This window comes from Penicillium solitum (assembly GCF_028829755.1).
Source record: "Penicillium solitum strain IBT 25940 chromosome Unknown utg000008l_segment0_segment0, whole genome shotgun sequence".
NCBI lineage: Eukaryota > Fungi > Ascomycota > Eurotiomycetes > Eurotiales > Aspergillaceae > Penicillium > Penicillium solitum.
The window spans coordinates 204460-222926 of record NW_027072127.1 but is presented as its reverse complement, the minus strand read 5'-3'; the positions used below and the strand labels follow the sequence as shown (position 1 = coordinate 222926).

General features: G+C 53.8%; 7 protein-coding genes across 7 annotated transcripts; 4 read left to right on the top strand and 3 right to left on the bottom strand.

The window, feature by feature from the left end:
- Nucleotides 1-138: 138 nt before the first annotated feature.
- N7455_009336 (isochorismatase family protein family) lies at nucleotides 139-2598 on the bottom strand (the record flags this gene model as incomplete). The annotated part of the gene is made up of 1 exon (XM_040955890.2): nucleotides 139-2598. One exon carries the CDS (start codon nucleotides 2596-2598, stop codon nucleotides 139-141), a length of 2460 nt encoding a protein of 819 aa, XP_040813764.2.
- A 605-nt stretch (nucleotides 2599-3203) lies between these two features.
- N7455_009335 (Ketol-acid reductoisomerase) lies at nucleotides 3204-4400 on the top strand (the record flags this gene model as incomplete). The annotated part of the gene is made up of 1 exon (XM_040955766.1): nucleotides 3204-4400. One exon carries the CDS (start codon nucleotides 3204-3206, stop codon nucleotides 4398-4400), a length of 1197 nt encoding a protein of 398 aa, XP_040813736.1.
- Nucleotides 4401-4620: 220 nt separating this feature from the next.
- Nucleotides 4621-5873, top strand: N7455_009334 (threonine/serine dehydratase). Its single transcript, XM_040955803.2, has 2 exons — nucleotides 4621-5011; nucleotides 5074-5873. Exons 1-2 carry the CDS (start codon nucleotides 4678-4680, stop codon nucleotides 5841-5843), a joined length of 1104 nt encoding a protein of 367 aa, XP_040813829.2. The 5' UTR covers nucleotides 4621-4677; the 3' UTR covers nucleotides 5844-5873.
- A 15-nt stretch (nucleotides 5874-5888) lies between these two features.
- N7455_009333 (putative Rad51 family DNA repair protein) lies at nucleotides 5889-7259 on the bottom strand (the record flags this gene model as incomplete). The annotated part of the gene is made up of 2 exons (XM_040955822.2): nucleotides 5889-7148; nucleotides 7200-7259. The coding sequence occupies 2 exons, from the start codon at nucleotides 7257-7259 to the stop codon at nucleotides 5889-5891; spliced, it is 1320 nt and encodes a 439-aa protein (XP_040813738.2).
- Nucleotides 7260-7515: 256 nt separating this feature from the next.
- Nucleotides 7516-7882, top strand: N7455_009332 (uncharacterized protein; the record flags this gene model as incomplete). The annotated part of the gene is made up of 2 exons (XM_040955918.1): nucleotides 7516-7733; nucleotides 7786-7882. The coding sequence occupies 2 exons, from the start codon at nucleotides 7516-7518 to the stop codon at nucleotides 7880-7882; spliced, it is 315 nt and encodes a 104-aa protein (XP_040813695.1).
- An 88-nt stretch (nucleotides 7883-7970) lies between these two features.
- Nucleotides 7971-9270, bottom strand: N7455_009331 (TBP-associated factor 8 family protein). Its single transcript, XM_040955793.2, has 2 exons — nucleotides 8933-9270; nucleotides 7971-8867 (listed from the first exon to the last, which is right to left on the bottom strand). Exons 1-2 carry the CDS (start codon nucleotides 9198-9200, stop codon nucleotides 8104-8106), a joined length of 1032 nt encoding a protein of 343 aa, XP_040813669.2. The 5' UTR covers nucleotides 9201-9270; the 3' UTR covers nucleotides 7971-8103.
- An 8186-nt stretch (nucleotides 9271-17456) lies between these two features.
- On the top strand, nucleotides 17457-18341 carry N7455_009330 (cytochrome c oxidase subunit VIIa). Its single transcript, XM_040955828.2, has 4 exons — nucleotides 17457-17619; nucleotides 17721-17763; nucleotides 17920-17955; nucleotides 18033-18341. The coding sequence occupies exons 1-4, from the start codon at nucleotides 17590-17592 to the stop codon at nucleotides 18110-18112; spliced, it is 189 nt and encodes a 62-aa protein (XP_040813696.1). The 5' UTR covers nucleotides 17457-17589; the 3' UTR covers nucleotides 18113-18341.
- The last annotated feature ends 126 nt before the right edge of the window (nucleotides 18342-18467 follow it).

The following is an 18467-nucleotide window of genomic DNA, read 5'->3' as shown; positions in this document are numbered from 1 at the left end:
CTGGGCTTCAACCAGTCTGGCTCATGGCCAGATAAATTCGTAAGGTTTCGTAATATGTCCATAACTAAGACACGAACAAGTACAAAAGCTGTCGTTGAAAGAGCTTTCTTGTGGACATAAATCACAGTCAGTCCGATTTCATTCCTCCAGAATAGATCGAACGATGCCCCGATTCTCGACCCGGTGATAATATTGATTCACGCTCGCGAACCGAGCATCAAATGGACCTTGGTTCTGTACAATATCACGTAGAACTGGCCATAGAGAGCAATCGTCGATGGTGAACACGGAGCCTCCTAGGTAATGTTGGCCCTGTAAAGTACGCTCCCAATCCTCAATCCCATATTCAAACAGGCTGGCTGGATTGGTGGCACGGTGCTGACGCCAGTGTTCCAGAAACTGGTCAATCGTTGGCAAGAAATTGCCCCCGCGTAACGAGTCTCCACCTGGCCGTGTGATATCAGCAGACCGGTTGGCCATGTGCGCTAGTATAACAGAGTCGCCGGCGATTGTGGCTCCATCGGGCGCTTCATATATGGGCAGTGTAGTTGGGTCACTATCTCTAGCTCCCGGTTGCTCATGGTTGGTGATCAATCGATATCTGACGCCGCTTTCCCCTAGACAGAGACGCACACGTAAATTGGCCACAACATCACAGCCAAGAACTAGCTGCCCTCTTGGTGTAGTCACAAAGTTGACCACATCAAATCCTCCACCGTACACGGCGTCCCAATTGAATTCGGTGGCACGATTTTCCTGGCCAAATGCACCAATGAGGCGTGCTGTTTCGGTAGGATCCCCATGGACCACGGCACGGGCCTGGTCCAATGTCTTACTGACAGCCCCTTGTCCCCAGATTGTGTTGGCCACAGGGTCGATGAAGGTGCCAATGTGACGGAAAGTAAGGGAAATTCGTTGACCGCCGAAGGCTTGCTCCTCGGTAGATTTGGTTACATTAGGCCGTTTGTCGGCCCGGATGCCATGAAGCCATCGCATGTTCGTCTTTGGCCCGAGCACAAAAAGTGACTTGTGAGGAAGAGGCACACGCTGGGTTGTGCGGCATGGTTCAGTGCCTCCCTCAGGCTCCGATGCTGAGGCCTTCGTACGGAGGACCATCACGCGCTCGGCGCCTAGACTGACATTGCAAATGAAAGACCCTCGCACAATATCCAGTGTCTTATCTGAGTGCTCTGATATGCGATCCTGTCCATCACGATAAAGCTGAATAAGTACATGGTTCAAGGGGTGGCCTAGTATTCGCTCAACCGCCATGCGCACTTCGTCAACCGCGGAGGTGAATGGCTCGAAGGGTGGAGACTCGTCTGCCGGATGACGATATATAGGTATGGCTCCGTCGGGTCGAGGTTGACCCTGGACTGCAACCAATCGGGGAACCTGGCCCGACAGATGGTACATCTTTTGCCAATCTACCTCCGCCTGTATACGATCAAAGGAGTCTTCGGCCAAGTTCACATTGTTCACAAGGCGCGAGTCGCCCTCCCCGATGTTGGTTTGGGATGTATTTGGTATTTCCACGGATTTTAAAGGTGTTGTTCCCTCGTCGTGGTCAGCGCGAGGTCCAGTTGAAGATTCTTTTGGGGTGTCTCGGCGCTTCGGACGACGGGCGCGCACGCGCACCTTCTTTTGGTCCTCTGCCGGACCCCGCGCCTGTGCAGCAGTAGTGCGTTGTGGGCGAGAAAGACTAGCGCATTCCGGAAGGCTGGGATCTTCTGGCTCGCGCGAGTCATCCGTAGGAGAGTTGTCCGCGGTATTCCAAAATTCCAGACCATCCATGACGCTCTCTATTCCAGCCGTAGCCGCTGACCTCTTAGACTGCGGTGGGCCTCGGCGAGCAATTGCCTCAGTCTCATCCCAATCTAGCTCCTGAATGAGCTCCTGAGAGGTGATACCAGTCGCTCCCAGAATATCTGCCATGCGTCGCATTGCTTCTTGATGCCGCTGAAAATCGCGGAACCCCAAGCAATCCTCTACCAGAGTGACTGCGAACCCATTGCGAACAGCATCCAAAGCCGTCGCAAACACAGAGACATTGGACAACGAGCCACAAAGGTACAACTCGGTCACAAAGTGTGTCCTAAAGGATAGCACCAGGCCCGGGGACTCCAGAGCAGAGTATCCTGTTTTGTCCACTACGGTGTCATGCTGGGCGTTGATGGCGGCTAGAATCGGCGCGGGGAACTGATATCCGGGGGTATGCGGGTCACAGCATAGCGAAGAGTCGGCGGAGAGAAAGGCTTCACGGTCAACCGGTTCTGGTGAATCATGATCCGACCCGACTTCAATTATATCCGAGGTGGGCATCTCCTTTCTGCGCGGTGGTTCTCTGTCCAGGACAATGCGATCACCAAAGTTCCAGTCAACAATGGTCTGAGGGGATGCATATTGTGAGCGCACCCAAACTACATCGCCGACTCGACGGAATGCAGATGCTAACTGCGGGAGAGTTTCGAGGATATCCGATGTATTGGGGATATGTAAAGCCCCGGATGGACGGACAAAGTCATTTTGAAAGTCAAGTAGTAACAAGGCCTTCCGGGTCTGGATAGTGGGTAAATCCCCAAATGAGAAGACACTCATCCTATAGACATGGTACGATCAAAAACTAGACACAAGAGAAAGTAATTGGACCGACCAAACAATCTCAGTGGATATGAAGACGTGGGGGGCGGAGAGACATTGTAGAGGGCCTGAGGCAGAAATGGTACTTTTTTTGGGGGAAGGAACGACTCAAAAAAGAAGTCGAGGCAGGTACGAATGTAATCAATCACGTGTTTCAAATATCAGAAAACAGAAAGGGTCTGGACCCTCTACGGAGTACTCCGTACTTCACTTTTTGATACATTCTGATATCCCGGAGATTGTTCCTACTCCGGGGGAAAAAACATACTTATCCAATAAAAGATTTGAGTCATAAAAAAATAATATGACCTCGGGACCTCTACCAAGTATGCTTGTCGCACTGGGAAACGCAATTCATGACATAATAAATGATCGTCCTCCAATCAATACACCGGCCGGTGTCGGTGTGGGGTCTCCGGGGAGCAAGGTCTGCTCTCCGAGAATTGCTACGGTGACTCGAATCGCCCAGCCATATTCGCCCATTATTTAAATTCCCAAGCTTCCCCAGTCCAACTTCTCCTTTCTCCTTCACTCTCCACTCTCCTCTCTTCCATATCTTCACAATGGCTTCTCGTGGTCTTCCCCGTGCCCTCCGCCTTGCCCGCGCGGCCGCTCCTCGCTCGGTCATTACCGCAGCTCTCCCTCGCCCTGCCATCGCTGCCGCTGCCGCCCTTCCCCGTGTCTCCTCGGTCGTCACCCCCGTCCGTGGTATCAAGACCATTGACTTCGCCGGTGTCAAGGAGGATGTCTACGAGCGTGCCGATTGGCCCCGTGAGAAGCTCCAGGAGTTCTTCAAGGATGACACCCTTGCCCTCATCGGTTACGGCTCCCAGGGTCACGGCCAGGGTCTCAACCTCCGTGACCAGGGTCTGAACGTTATCGTCGGTGTCCGCAAGGATGGTGCCTCATGGAAGGAGGCCATCCAGGACGGCTGGGTCCCCGGCAAGAACCTGTTCGATGTCACCACCGCCATTGAGAAGGGTACCATTGTCATGAACCTCCTCTCCGATGCCGCCCAGTCCGAGACCTGGCCCACCATCAAGCCCCTCCTCACCAAGGGCAAGACCCTCTACTTCTCCCACGGTTTCTCCCCCGTCTTCAAGGACCTCACCAAGGTCGATGTCCCCAAGGACATTGATGTCATCCTCGTTGCCCCCAAGGGTTCCGGCCGTACCGTCCGCACTCTCTTCCGCGAGGGCCGTGGTATCAACTCCTCCATTGCCGTCTTCCAGGACGTCACCGGTCAGGCCAAGGAGCGCGCCATCGCCATGGGTGTCGCCGTCGGTTCCGGCTACCTCTACGAGACCACCTTTGAAAAGGAGGTCTACTCTGACCTCTACGGTGAGCGTGGCTGCCTCATGGGCGGTATCCACGGTATGTTCCTCGCCCAGTACGAGGTTCTCCGTGAGCGCGGTCACAGCCCCTCCGAGGCCTTCAACGAGACCGTTGAGGAGGCCACCCAGTCCCTGTACCCCCTGATCGGTGGTAACGGTATGGACTGGATGTACGCTGCTTGCTCCACCACTGCCCGTCGCGGTGCCATTGACTGGTCCAGCCGCTTCAAGGACACCCTGAAGCCCGTCTTCAACGACCTCTACGACAGCGTCCACAACGGCACTGAGACCCAGCGCTCCCTCGACTACAACTCGCAGCCCGATTACCGCGAGAAGTACGAGAAGGAGATGCAGGAGATCCGCGATCTTGAGATCTGGCGCGCCGGAAAGGCCGTCCGCTCTCTCCGCCCCGAGAACCAGAAATAAATAATACCTTGATACCCGTGGGGGTTCAAAAAATGATGATGTACTATGAACTGTTCTTTTTGGGTTTCAGGTCGAAAATATTATTTTGAGGCTTTATACCGGCCATTTCCCCAGTTACTTTATTTTATTTTTTTCCTCTTGTAGATTGTGCATTGCAGCTTGTACCTGCAGCTAGTAGCCCCGCGCCGAACCTCGGAGAATAGTCCGGGGTAAGATAAGAGTCATCCTTGTTACTTCTCTGTTCTCCCTTCTTCGCCCTCTTCTACAATCCACAAATATGACTTCACCCGCTGTTGCAGCTCAATCGCTAACCCCCGCCGCAATTCAAGCGGCATATGGTCTCATCCAACCCCATGTGCACCGTACGCCGCTGCTAACATGCAAAACACTTGATACCATCGCCTCAACACCGCAATCCGTCGAAGCCTTGGTCGGAACGCCGTTTGAAGGTCAAACTCCCGCTCGCCCACAATTTCGATTCTTCTTCAAATGCGAGAACTTTCAGCGAATCGGTGCCTTCAAAGCGCGGGGTGCATTCCACGCATTACTGCGACTGTTGGAGGAGCGCGGGGAGGAAGTCAAACAGCGCGGGGTGATCACACATAGCTCTGGTATTTTCTGATCTTCTGCTGCACGAGGCAAAATTATACATGCTGACTCCTCTCGATATCAGGAAACCATGCACAAGCCCTCGCCCTCGCTGCCTCGACCCTGGGAATTCCCGCTTATATTGTGATGCCCCGCATCAGCACGCCATCGAAGATTGCGGGTACACAGTCCCATGGCGCGGAGGTCATCTTCAGCGGCTCGACAAGTGTAGAACGTGAAGCTGTGGTGGCAGAGATACAGGCGAAAACAAACGCCATTCTCGTGCCACCATATGATGACTTCAATGTCATTTGTGGGCAGGGTACAACGGGGTTGGAGCTGGAGGCGCAGCATGCCGAACAAGCTGGGTCCAGAACCCTGGATGCGGTCATCACTCCTATTGGTGGAGGGGGGCTCAACTCCGGCGTGGCGACGTGGTTCTCGGATAAGCAGACACGGGTGTTCGGTGCAGAGCCCAGCTTTGAAGGTGCAGACGACTGTCGACGCGGGCTGCAGGCTGGAAAGCGAGTGGAAGCCGTTGGTACCCTCACTATCGCAGACGGGCTACGCACTCCCGTGGGATTACTGAATTGGGAGGTCATCTCCAATGAGAAGAAGGTAGAAGGGGTATTCGCTGTCACCGAAGAGCAGATCAAGTCAGCCATGCGGTTGGTTATAGAGCGCATGAAGGTTGTCGTTGAACCGAGTGCAGTGGTTGGACTAGCTGTGTGTCTCTTTGATGAGAACTTCAGGCGACGAGTCGAACAAGAGGGTGGCAAGGATGGATGGGATGTTGGCGTTGTGTTCAGCGGCGGCAACACGACCGTCGAGGCAATTGCCAAGCTGTTTACATGAGCATACGATATTGAATACATCAATATACACCGTAAATATAAACGTTCAATGATCAGGATCAGTCATCTCAACCCCCGAGGCACGCATGTAAAATGAAAAGCTCCCACCATTGGTCGCCTCGATAGCTTCCACTATGCGACGGGGCCATTCATCGCGCCCCCACGGATTGACCCATGCCGATATCTTCCCTTGCTGAACCACGCTGTGCCGTGAAGGGGCATCTTTCACGGCTGCATGGGCGGCCATACTCGGGGGGAATGGACGAACAGAGGACCGGTGAACAATCAGACGCAATGTTGGAAAGGTGCCCCAGGGTGCAGGGAGAGCAGGTCTCAGCGATGGAACACGAGCCTGGAACTGGTCGTAATGGCCAGGGCCGGAAGCTCGACCTCCTGCGACTGTTGCGGTATACACAATTGCACATTGGAACTGACTCTGTAGAGCCTTCAGCTCCTTCACCAGTTCGGCATAGAGGTCAGACAAATGAAACCTCTTCTTTTGCTCGCGCTCAGAGTCAATTTCTGCCTGAGGGCGCCCAATTTCTTCGGTCCGTGCGACTTCGTCACGCAGCCGGTCTTGCCAGAAGAAGGCGGTGGCGCTGTCAATGGCGATCATCTGTAAGGGACGTGATGCGGAACGATGTCGTGAGAGATCGAAAAGATACGAGTCTAGCGTGTGGATTGTAGCCAAAAGAGCGGATGAAGATTGCGGGCGAAAGACATGGACATGCTGTAGTGAAGAAACGAGCAATGATTCAAGATGAGGCCCGAGACTTGGTTCGGATATTCCTCGCTGCTGCAGCACGATACCTCGAGCCACAGTTCTTAGTCTTTCGGCATCGAAGCGGTCGTCAGTATCTATGAACACCACAGCTGCCCCTTGGCCACTGACTGGAATGTCCCCATATTTTCGTGGTAAGATAGCTAGAGCCGTGAGATAGTATAATAGTTGTGACTTCCCCGAGGCCGACAGGCTGCTTGAAATCTCCACGATAGGAACCTGCTGATTCTTGCTACCGTCTAGGTCTGAGAACGGCACATTGGCAGATGGGTCAATGTCTTGCGCTGCGTGTAATTCATCCGGCCTATAATCTTGACCAGCCAGGATCTCACTGTGCAACAGCATTTCCTCATCTTCAATGGTCTGCTGTTCTACAGACTCAGTTAGATATTGAGGTTGTCCATCGTTCGCAGCAAGTACTTTCGGCGCAAAGACTTCATGCAAAGTGTCCAGGATGGGCACGCCTAATGAATGTGTATCATGGCTTAAGTGACCAGGATAAAAATGGGTCAACCCAGAGAGTATCTAAAACTTGTCAACTCAATGCGGTCAAAGAAATAGGAAAACCTGCAATACCTCATCTAGTCCCTCTTGGTGTACATCGGCTAGCGATCTCTCCCCGAGATTGGCTGCCATGTGTAAGCAATGGACTCCGTCATGGATCTGGCATCACTAGATTTTGACCACGTTTTAAAGTCCAGTGAGTAGATTCGAGCAAAGTGGTAGAAGTGTAGAACGTGTAGACGTGCGAGCGGAAAGTTGAATAGCGCGGCTGACGGAGCTTCCGAACTTCCAACCTTCTTGAAGGTTCCAATCTTTTCCCTTCGACAACACAGCAACTCCCAACTCTCACTCGGGTTTAATTGTCTCATATTCATAATTGGAAATCACAATGGCTCCTCTCGTCCCCATATTCTCCGCCGATTCCCTCCCTGATCATGTCAATACCGTTCGCCGCAACTTCCAAGAGAAACGCCGTAAAGGGGAACAAGTCAACCTCAAGGACTGTCCGTTACTCGAAATGACACAATTCTCTTGCAATCCACCACAAAATGGGGTTCCCGAACCGGGAGTTGTGGTATGCGAGCCGGTGGTGCGGTTGTTCCGACGGTGAGTCTTGGAGCATCGAGTTCAAGTCAAATAGCAAGCTGATCTCTCGTAGCTGTGCCGGTGGGTTAATGGTTGAGACAACATCATGGGAGCCAATTAGGCTGGCAGAAGAAGCAAAACAAAAGCAAGCAGCGAATACGAAACAATGAGAGGGACTACTTTGCATTACGAATACGCATTTGGGCGGAGTTGGCTATATGGGATTACGATTACTTGCAGGTTTCAAGAATAAAAGTTGCATTCCGAATAATGCTTATGACTGCCATGGGGTATCTCCTCAGGTCATGCTCCTGAACTAAAACACAAGCGCCAGCCCATAATCGTGGGAGAAAAAGAAAAACAACGCCGGTGGGCCTTATGCCTTTGTAATTTACATGTTAATCATGACATCCGCTGGCTCGATACTTGCTGGAGGCTTTGGAGTCTTCTCCTCTCCTCGCCGTGCATTCGAGCTTGTCTGGCGCCAGAGATCTCGCTCACAGTTGACAATGGGGCCCAACTCCATATTCCACGAGAGCTTGAGCCGGGACTTGTCGGCATCCGCCGGGTGTCCCGAATCAATATCCATGGCTGAACTGGGGAATGTACCGTGGGATTCCTTGCCGTGCTTTTTGGATAGTCCCTTGATCGTCTTTTCGAACATGCTTTCCATGCTGTCCGTTCTCCGACCCCAGAGTTTCTTATCGCGGCCAGTCGAGCCCGTCTGGTTGTCGCGGAATGCGGCACTCGCTAATTTGCGCAAAGCTTCTTCGCCATGCCGGCCATCCTCTGCGGCGCGTTCCCGAATCTTGCGCGGGTCGTTGTCTCGTCCAATGAAAACTGCGGTGGCAGAATAGGTGTGTTTGCTAGGGAAGCTCGGGAAATGTTTGGGGATGTAGGGACGATTTGCGCGGTCGTCTTCGCTGCTCAGAGCCGTAAGAAATGGAAGAGATTTGGATATTTCATTCTCTGGTGGGGGAGATGGTAATAGTGTTGGCGTGGGTTTGTCTGAGGGCGCTGATTTGAGATGAGGGAGAAGATCATCAGGATTGAGGCGGAAACGCTTCAGAGCGTGATCAAAATCCTGCGGGATTGGTTGAACGCGTCGTGCAGATAGCATGGACTGACGGATGAATGTGGATAGTCGTAGCATGTCTAGAGATTGTAGGCGCAACCCGTCAATTCAAGCTTCAAAATGGATGCAATACCAGGTCACATACACTCCTCAGTAGCACTGCAGAGACTCGACAGTGCAGCTGGATCGGCCAACTCGAACCCCGAGTCCTTCAAAGTCTGGCCGACTGCACGATTCATCAATTGGTCGAGATGGGTGTCATCTTGCACGACCGGCTCGGAGGTGGATGGGAGAACCACGGGCTCCTGTAAACGATGGTGATGGTGATAGTGGCGCTTTATCCGCTTTGGATTATTCTCGTCGATGGATGGAGAAGGTCGTTTAATATGGACGCCCGATGTCGCCATGGCCATTGTATTGATCTGATCAAGAAGTAGTCGTCCCGACCAGGCAATGAATTGAGATTCTGTTAGGATCGCATGGTTTCCATTGGGTAGTACTAATTACTAGCTAAATGCAGAATGTATTACATCAGCGCCAAGCATGGGCTTGGCCTCCAATAAAACCCCTGAGTGCTTACTAACTAGCAAGTAGTAGTAAGCACTCGCTACCAGGTACTTGCTCCAGTACTAGGAATGTAGCGCCTGAGGCACCAATAAGTTGTGGCCTCAGGCACGGAGAGTAAGCAAACCCTCCAAACCTCTCGGAAGCACATCCCTCCCCACCAGATCTAGCTTACCGCCCCGGAAGCTGCAAAAATGAAGCTATCCAGACTTCCCGAATAGGCAGTATAAAAAGACCCAGCAAGATGAGAGATCCAACAAAGGCCGACAAAGACTTGCCCGGTAGGCAGTGAAAAGGCTCCTTTGTGTGGCCTCACTTTGTCTCCTTTGTTCTTGCTTGCTCGGGTATTCTAAGCAAACAATCAATCCTTTGTTCTTGCTCGCTTAGGCATTGTAGGCAAGCAAGCCTTCTGAGTATGAATACCCCCATCTTTTCCCCTCAAATATTTCTTCTCCTCTTTTCTCCCCAGTCTTGCTTCCTATTCCACTCTTTGACGACATTGAACAACTTGTTGGTAAGTGATCTATCCCGTGTCTCGCTTGTTGTCGTTCTTGTCAGGTACTAACACGTCACTTTGTCACAGTAACAATGTCGTTCCCAGCCGTGAATTCACCGGCTGGTCCCTCGCCTGACCCTCTCGCCGTGCCAGATGAGAACTCAGAGGGAAACACCATGGACCTCCGGTCGCTTGGCGCTTCGTCTCCTTTGTCGGTGCCGCAAGACTCGCCTGACATGGAGACCTCCTCTGCGGGAGCCTCGCAGTCTTCTGGTAAGTCTCATCCCTCCCCCATCCTCGCTTGTTGCCCCACTTGCTAACTTTCTTTAGCCGGCCCGTCTCCCTCCCCTCGCTTCGTCAATCTTGACGCTGAGGATGCCACCGAGTTGCCTACGGGCCTCGATGATGCCCTGCAACCGGTTCTACCTGAGGAAGTGAGAGGTATGTTGGCCGCGTTGCAGGAGGAGTGGGAGAGGATCGGAGGTGAAGTGGATTGGCCCCAAGCTGATGGAGTTTTCCAGCTTCGCGCGGTTACATCCCACAACCATCAGGTGGCCGTCATTGGCCAGTGCATCGGTGTCGCTGCTCCCTCCGGGGAGGAGTGTACTCGGTGCCGACGCAGTGCTGGCTGCTTTGCTTCTTGCCGGGTCGTAGCTTTCCGTGAAAGCCCGAGCAAGAGCACTGTGGTCAGCCTGGGTTCCTGCATGTGTTGTCACTTCGCAGGTGTGGCTCGTGCTTGCTCCTTGCGCGTTGACACCCCTGCCTGGGCACTGGACGCGCTTCGTGTGCACTCCCCCGAGTTCCAGTACCCAGCGGTCACTCCCACTAGTAAGTCCCCCGCCCAGCCCACTACCCCTTCCTCCGCTCCTCCCTCTGCCCCTCGTTCTGCTGCTTCCCGCTTCTTCAACTCTGTGTCTAACCGCTTGTCGTCCCGCAAACGTCCCCGTACCTCCCCCTCCGCCCCCGACTTGCCCCTTCGCCCCCGTGTTGAGTCTCGTGAGGAAGTGTTGCAGGAAAGTGAACCTATTACCCCCCGTTGGCGCAGTGTACTTACCCGTGAACTTTTTGAAGCCCCCCCCCATGTACGGTTGCAGATGGAGCGTCGTTTGACGGAGGAGATAGCGCAGATGCAGGTAAATGTTGATCTTGTTCGTCGGGATTTGCGTGGGTTGGAGTCACTTCGTGGTCAGGAAGCGATGGAGCGGGCTGTTGGTGAAGAGGAGGTGGATGCTGTTTGGGCTGAACATGTTGCTGACGTCTAGTTTGTTGACCTCTAAGTAGTACTTGCCGAATACAAAACACTTGTTCTAATCAATGACTTCTTCGTAGTCCCTTGTAGATTGTTCTTCGTAGTATTGCGGGAGTCTTCGCTTGCTCGCGTACTTGTTGCGGCAGCGGAACCTTCACTTATTGTGAATCCATTGCGTATCGACGCGGCCTGCGGAAAAGGTATGGAGATGCTTGTTGCATTGTCGGAGCGTCCTCCATCTGCTGATCTCCTTGGCCATCCTTTTCAGCGGTGTCGTCGCTCTCTAGGTTCTCTCGTGGAACCTCTTCTACCTCTTCCTGGGTAGGTATCCAGTCCACTTGTTGGGACTCTTCTACCTCTTCCTGGGTAGTCCTCCGGTCTACTTGCCGGTACTCCTCCACTTCTTCCTGAGTGGGCGGATAGTCCTCCTCTACCTCTCTGTGGGTAGGGGCTGTGTGTTCTAGACCGTTCCTCTGGGTCTCTTCCACTTGTTGTTGAGTGGGTATCCTAGCCGCTTGCGGCCATGTTTCATCCGGCGCGTGTGCCATATCCTTTGCTTCCGGCGCAGGTGCCGTTCTTTTCGTCGCTTTAGCGGCTAGCGGTTGCTTCCTCGCTTTCGCTGCGATATGTCGAAGTGCTTCTTCCCTTCCCACCAAGCGTGAGCGTACCCCTGAACGCTCCAATGTGTCCCATTCAGCCCGGGAAATCGTGGCTAATTCATGGTAGCTAGGCGGTTCGTCGGAGTCCCTATCGATCACTTCGCCTCCGTCAAGTGGATGGCGAATGTCTACACCTTCTCGCCGAAGCCGATGCTTACCGCCCGACGACGTCCACAACTGGTTGGGGTTATCGACGAAGGCGTCGACAAGGCGGCGACCGTTCACCAAGTTCCTCAGCACCCGGCCACCCGGCTCAGCGAGTGCATACGTGCCGAGTGGGTGAGCTTTCAGAATCTTATACGGCCCGAACCATTGTGATTCGAACTTCTGCTTTGCCTCATTCCGGACCAATACCCACTTGCCCGGTTGCAGTGGGCAAGTGGTTACTTTCTCGTCGTGAATTTTCTGCGCCCGGATGGCTTTGTACAACAACTTCTCGTTGGCCTCGGCTCTTGCGTGATTGACGGCCATGATCTTGCTGTCTAGCTCCGCTGGGTCTCGAGCAGAGGTCACCGGCTCGGTGTCCCCCGGCAAGCGTGGATGGGTTCCGTATACCAAGTAGAAGGGACTCTTGCCCGACGTGGCATGTTCCCTCACCCTTGTGGCGAATAGGGCTTGTGCCAAGTACAGGTCCCATACTCTGGTAGGCTTACCCATGCAATACTTCGTGAGTATCCGTCCCAGCAAGCCGTTGAGGTTCTCCACCTTCCCGTTCGTCCGCGGGTGGTATGGCGTGGTCGTCCGGTGCTTCGCGTTGATCAACTTGATGAAGTACTGCACGGAGGTGGCGAGCAAGTTGGCGCCATTATCTGTCAGGAACTCCGCAGGTGCACCGTATACCGTGAAAATGTCGTCGTGGAGGAACTCAGCGACAGCTTCCTCTGTCGCTTCTGGCAAGGCCTTCGCAAGTGGCCAACCGGTGGCGTAGTCGATCGCCGTGATGATCCACCGGTTGCCGCTTGGTGTCGTGGGCAGCAAGCCGATGAGGTCGATCCCCCACCTTTCAAATGGTTTGATACCTGCGCTTGCTAGGTACTGAGATGCCTCTCGCTCGAAGCTCTCGTTTCTCGATCTTGACACTTGGCAATTCGGACAGAGGTGCACCACCTCTTCCGTATCCTGCCGTATGCCGGGCCACCAAGCGCGGGTGCGGAGCACTCCACGCAGTCCTGGGTGGCCCAAGTGTCCATATTCCCTATGCATCCTATCCAGAAAGTCCTTCCGGAAGGGTGGCTCTAGGTATGGGGCGGAGGATCCGTCCCCATGTAGGTAAGTTAGTCTGGTATTCTCCTCCTGCGTTGCGGCCGTCGGCAAGGGCGACTCGTGTATCGCTAGCTTGCCTGCCCAACGCATAACTTCTCGGCGGAGTGACTTATCGTCCGGCAAGCTGCCGGCCGACAAGTATTGGATGGTAGCGGCGTACCATTCCACTTCGTCGAATCCGCCCACCTTTTTCATCAAGTTCAATCTCCCCCAAGTGGGTGCTCCCTGGGCCACATTAGCTGGTCCCTCTCCGAGAAAGTCAGGGCGCCGGCTAATGGCGTCGGGGACGACCGCTTCTTCTCCTTTCCGGTACCGAAGCTCGAGGTCGTATGCCTGGAACTCGTCGATCCAGCGAGCAAGTCTCTTACTATATGCTCGCGTGGTGGTGAGGTATTGGAGGCCTTCGTGGTCGGTAATGATAGTGGTTCTTGTTCCATTCTCCAAGTACCTATCCCAAGTCCGGAGAGCTTCCTTGATCGCGAGAAGCTCTTTCTCGTGGACTGGGTAGTTCAACTCTGCACCTTTCAACTTGCGGCCGTCGAAGGCGACGGGGTGCATCTTCCCGTCATCCCCCACTTGGCAGAGCACGAAGCCGATCGCCCATTCGGAGGCGTCGGTCTCTATAGTGAATGGCTTGGCCCGGTCGGGTTGGACAAGTACCGGGGCGTTGACAAGCGCCTCCTTCAAGCGTATGAAAGCCACTTCACATTGCTCGGTCCAAGTGATAGGTCTAAACTTCTGCTTACGCAGTTCTTCGTCGGCCTCCTTGGTTAGGTTGTGCAGAGCCACCGCTATCTTCGCGAAGTCTTTGACGAAGCGTCGGTAGTAGGTGGCTAAACCTAGGAAGCGGCGGACTTCGTTGACGTTTGTTGGCCGTGGCCACTCCTTGATGACGTCCAGTTTCATTGTAACGGCATGGACCTTGCCGTCTCCGATAACGTGGCCACAGAATTCGAGCTCCTTGGTGACGAATACGCACTTTTTCGGTTTGGCAAAGAGCTTCTGCTCGCGTAAGCACTGCAGGACTTCCTCCAAGTGAGTATAATGCTCTTCCAGTGTCCTCGAGTATACTAAGATATCGTCCAGGTATACCACTACCGACTTGCCCAGGTAGGGGCGGAGTGTCTCATTCATCAAGGTCTGGAAAGTGGCCGGCGCATTGCAGAGTCCGAAAGGCATCGCTTTCCACTCATACTTCCCCCATATCGTGTTGAATGCCGTCTTCGGTGTCGCTTCCTCTGCCATCCGAACCTGCCAATACCCAGCCACCAAGTCAATCTTCGACAGGTATCTGGCTTGGCCGACGATGTCCAACAAGTCCTGGATTCTTGGAATGGGGTACCCGTTCTTGGCAGTGAGTTCGTTAAGGCCTCGGTAGTCGATACACATTCTCCATTCCCCTCCCGGCTTCTTGACGAAGACCACCGGGAAGCCCCAGGGGCTCGCTGACACCTGGATCAACCCTCTATCCAGCAAGTCTTTCACTTGCTTCCTCAGCTCTTCGAGCTTCTCGTGGGATAGGGGGTATGCGTTGACGTTCACTGGGTCAGCCGTGCCTGTGTCGATGTGGTGAACAATGTTCCGCTTGGGGGGCAGGTCTGTTGGCAAGTCGTCGGCGAAGACATCCGCGTACTTTTTGAGCAACTTCGCTAGGCGAGGGTCCTCGGTGGACTGGTCACTGTCCTCGCTCTTCGCGGCGTAGAAAACCGCGTACTCGGTATTCTTATTTTTCAGGGCTCGTCGAACGTCCTTCTTTGATAGCAAGTTCAACGTCCCTTTCTCTTCTCTATCCAGTACTCGGCCATCCACCGCGTGTACTTCGTGTTCTCCTTTATGGTCAGTGAGCCACATTCTTCTTGTCGGGAAGCTAACCTTCGGGTCGTGCGTGCATAGGAAGTCGTTACCGAGCACTACATCGTACCCCTCAATGTCGACTGCCCACACCCTTTTTGTGCCGGCCCACTTGCCTAAGCGAATCTCCAGGTCCATTGTACCCTGAGTGTGTAGGGTCTCGCCGTTCGGCAGCGACACCGGCAACGGCACGCGCTTCTTCCACTTGCCGCCTAGACGCCGGGCAGTCTTCAACGATACAAACGTGTGGCTTGCCCCGCAGTCTAACAACATACGACAAGTGACAGAGGGTCCGGTTGCCGTGGGCCGAGAGAGTGAGCCGTCGAAGAAGTTGAGATGTTCTCCGAGGGCGTTCAGCCTCATCACAGCCCGCGGGGTATCCCGCTCTCTTCCATCCTGGCTAAGCCCGGTACCCTGCTTGTCGGGGCGGCGGGGCTTGGGGAGAGGGTCAGCAAGCTCGCCTAAGCTTGCTGACCCTGCCCTTTTCCCTTCACCTTGCAGTTTCTCTTGAGATGTCCGGGCTTACCACACTTGAAGCAAGTCCTTGTGTCCTGCATGGCAGATAGGTCCATGGCGTCAGGGCTTGCGGGAGCCCGGCCGGCCTTAATATGCCGTATGGGACGGCCATACCCAGACGCTTCCTGGGTACTCCGTTCGAGCTCTAGCAAGAGATTGACTGCTTCCTCGGCATTTGCTTCAGGTCGGCCCTGCTGCCTGAACCACTCTGCCCTGAGAGTTGAGTTCAGGCCCGATACCAGTTGCAGGATATACCCTCTTTCCGAGGGGCTTTCCGACAAGTTGCGAGACAGCTCCAACAAGGCAGCGTGGTACGTAGACAGGGAGTCGTTTCCCTGTTGCTTGTGCGTGTACTCGCGCAAGCGGTCCGACTCTGCCGTCTTTGGCTCGAACTTAGTCCGGATCCAAGCCTTGAAATCCGCCCAAGTGGTGATCCGTTCTCCAAGTCCCGCATCTACCTGCTGGTTGGTCGTTCTCCACTTCACCTGAGCGTCTCCTGTTAGCAAGCCCGCGGCGAAGGCCAGCTTGTACGCGTCGTCATCGCTTCGGCCGCTCACCATTTGGCGGCGCATAAAGTAGTCATCGACGTCATACAACCAGTGATTGGCAGCGTTGCTTTTCTGGTTGCCTTGGTACTTGGCCGGCTGACCTAAGTCCTTCAGGCGGCCAGCAATCTCCGCTGGGTGAGGGCCGGACTTTGGCCCTGTGGCCCCCGGGCTCTGGCCGAGGCCCGGGCCATACGTTGTAGACATCATGACGATGGCTTCGTATTGCACCGCCATCATCTCTGGGTTGGTGGTTACTTGCTGGAAGATGGCCATCCTTTGCAGCGGTTCTGGCAAGTGGTCGAAGGCTCTCTGCATATATAGCGGCAGGTGAGCCCTAAACGTTGCCGGCGTCTCCGCCTGACTTGTCGGCGGCATTGCCTCCGCTTGCTGGAACTGCTGTTCCTCTTCAAAAGGTTGATTTTCCATTGCGGCAAGTGACCAATTGGGGTTTCGGCGAGTCGGTATCTTCCTTGTCAGAGGCTTTCTTACTCTGACTTCTTCCAACTGCCTCTGCTTCTTGGGGGCCCCCACTTCGCCCCTAAGGATACGGATCCTTGACCTCTCGCAGCGTTTCCCTTGGTGTACCGCCGCCAGCAAGTTCTTGGTACCGGCTTAACGAGCGGTCCACCGCACACTGCTTCGTGGTCCCTGGATCGAAAATTCCTTGCAGCAGGGGCTTGCTCGAAGCCCTCGCCTGCTGCCTGGCTTCCTGGGTACACTTGTTGGTCCCAGGAACCGGTGAGGAGGCGCGGTCTCTTATGGGGATGCCGCTGCCTCCCTCCGGCTTACCGTAGGAGGTAAGGCCTTAGCAAGACATGCTACCAGATGAGATTCTGTTAGGATCGCATGGTTTCCATTGGGTAGTACTAATTACTAGCTAAATGCAGAATGTATTACATCAGCGCCAAGCATGGGCTTGGCCTCCAATAAAACCCCTGAGTGCTTACTAACTAGCAAGTAGTAGTAAGCACTCGCTACCAGGTACTTGCTCCAGTACTAGGAATGTAGCGCCTGAGGCACCAATAAGTTGTGGCCTCAGGCACGGAGAGTAAGCAAACCCTCCAAACCTCTCGGAAGCACAGAATGTTATCAAGTTGGTCACGTGATGAGGGCGGTGAGTAGATGAGCAGCTGTCATAGACCATCGGGGACTCATAGGAGGAAGCAATGGGAATGACTTCAAATGTTGTTTTGGACTTTTGAGTAGATGAAGTAGGACCAATATCAGACGAGCAAATACTGCCACCAAGCTAGGCTTCGTTCATCTCACATATCCTCCATCTCGAGGGCTTCCTTTGGTTGCTGTAACCCTTTGCTATTGATATTCACATAGATAGTGCTAGTGGGCGAAATATTCATTCATTCGGATAAATGATTCAGTATATAAAAAAATTACAAGATAATAAATCTGTGATCGTATTTTGCAGCCCTAAAATAGCAAGGGAATGGTGAACATGCCATCATTCGCTCTCATAGCAAGACCGACCAATCCGGCGGCTCGCTTAGTCCGCTCCGAAGCTTCAACTTCACCTCACAAATCAGCCTTCCTTCTTACCCCCCCTCTCCTCTCCCCACCAACGTCCGAGGCAGGTTTCAAGCTGTCCGCAACCCATATTGCTTTTGCTCAAGCATCGATTGACGCAACTTATTCGTCACAATGCCCGCCGCTATTCCCCCCATTACCGGCGTACGTGCCCCTTCCGTTGAAGGCCGGGTTAACCCGAGCGGGTTGATCAGGTCAATTGAGATGTTCGCAATGGTTTACTGACATGGTATATTTGTCTACAGATGCTCCGCCGTGGTCTTGTCCTGGACCTGAGCACCGCTTTCGGTAAGTTGTGATCCGGATCGAGTGGCATGATCAAACGACAATTTGGATATCGCGACCTTTCGGGTAGCGACCACATGAAATATAAACACCAAGAGAGATGGCTGGGATGAGATCAACAAGTGAAACAGTTGCTGATCAGGGTATCTCATCCACTAGGCTTCGGTACTACCTTCGGTTACCTCTGGTGGTACGGTAAGTAGATCATACCCCGGCTGCGCCAACCCCACGCGATTGATGTCTTGAAATCTAATCATATGTTTGTCCTACAGGCTACCACCTCCCCCGCGTGCGTGAGCGCGATACCTACTACGCCCGCCTCGAGGCTGAGCGTGCTGCCCAGCGGGGTTAAATCGATCAACCCTGATCACCTCTCGATCGTCTCCTTTCCGCCCGTTCGGCGCCAGTTCTTTTCTTTGTCAAAGCGTTATCTAGAAAGTCGCCCCGTGATGGAAGCACATGTCTCGATATCACCTCCGGGCTTGGTTGGATCGACGGGTGTGTACGAGTGGGTGGTTTGATTTGAGATCGATTGTACATATACGCCTGTGGACAACCAACCGTTTTGATTTTGGAACCAACCGTTTTGATTTTGGACTTTGCTCTTTCTGGTCATCGCCATCGCAGGCCATGCTACGTAGTACCGCTCGAACACGCAAATCGATATACTTGACCCCTACGCCTGAACCAATCGAATGAGCGAATTG

Excerpts from the sequence above, each read along its gene's own strand:
- N7455_009334 (XM_040955803.2), top strand. The coding sequence starts at position 4,678 with ATGACTTCACCCGCTGTTGCAGCTCAATCGCTAACCCCCGCCGCAATT. Across the intron at positions 5,012-5,073 it reads GGTGATCACACATAGCTCTG|GAAACCATGCACAAGCCCTC; the intron begins GTATTTTCTGAT and ends TCTCGATATCAG.
- N7455_009331 (XM_040955793.2), bottom strand. The coding sequence starts at position 9,200 with ATGGCCATGGCGACATCGGGCGTCCATATTAAACGACCTTCTCCATCC. Across the intron at positions 8,868-8,932 it reads CTGCAGTGCTACTGAGGAGT|ACATGCTACGACTATCCACA; the intron begins GTATGTGACCTG and ends TACAATCTCTAG.
- N7455_009330 (XM_040955828.2), top strand. The coding sequence starts at position 17,590 with ATGCCCGCCGCTATTCCCCCCATTACCGGC. Across the intron at positions 17,620-17,720 it reads CTATTCCCCCCATTACCGGC|ATGCTCCGCCGTGGTCTTGT; the intron begins GTACGTGCCCCT and ends ATTTGTCTACAG. Across the intron at positions 17,764-17,919 it reads GGACCTGAGCACCGCTTTCG|GCTTCGGTACTACCTTCGGT; the intron begins GTAAGTTGTGAT and ends CTCATCCACTAG.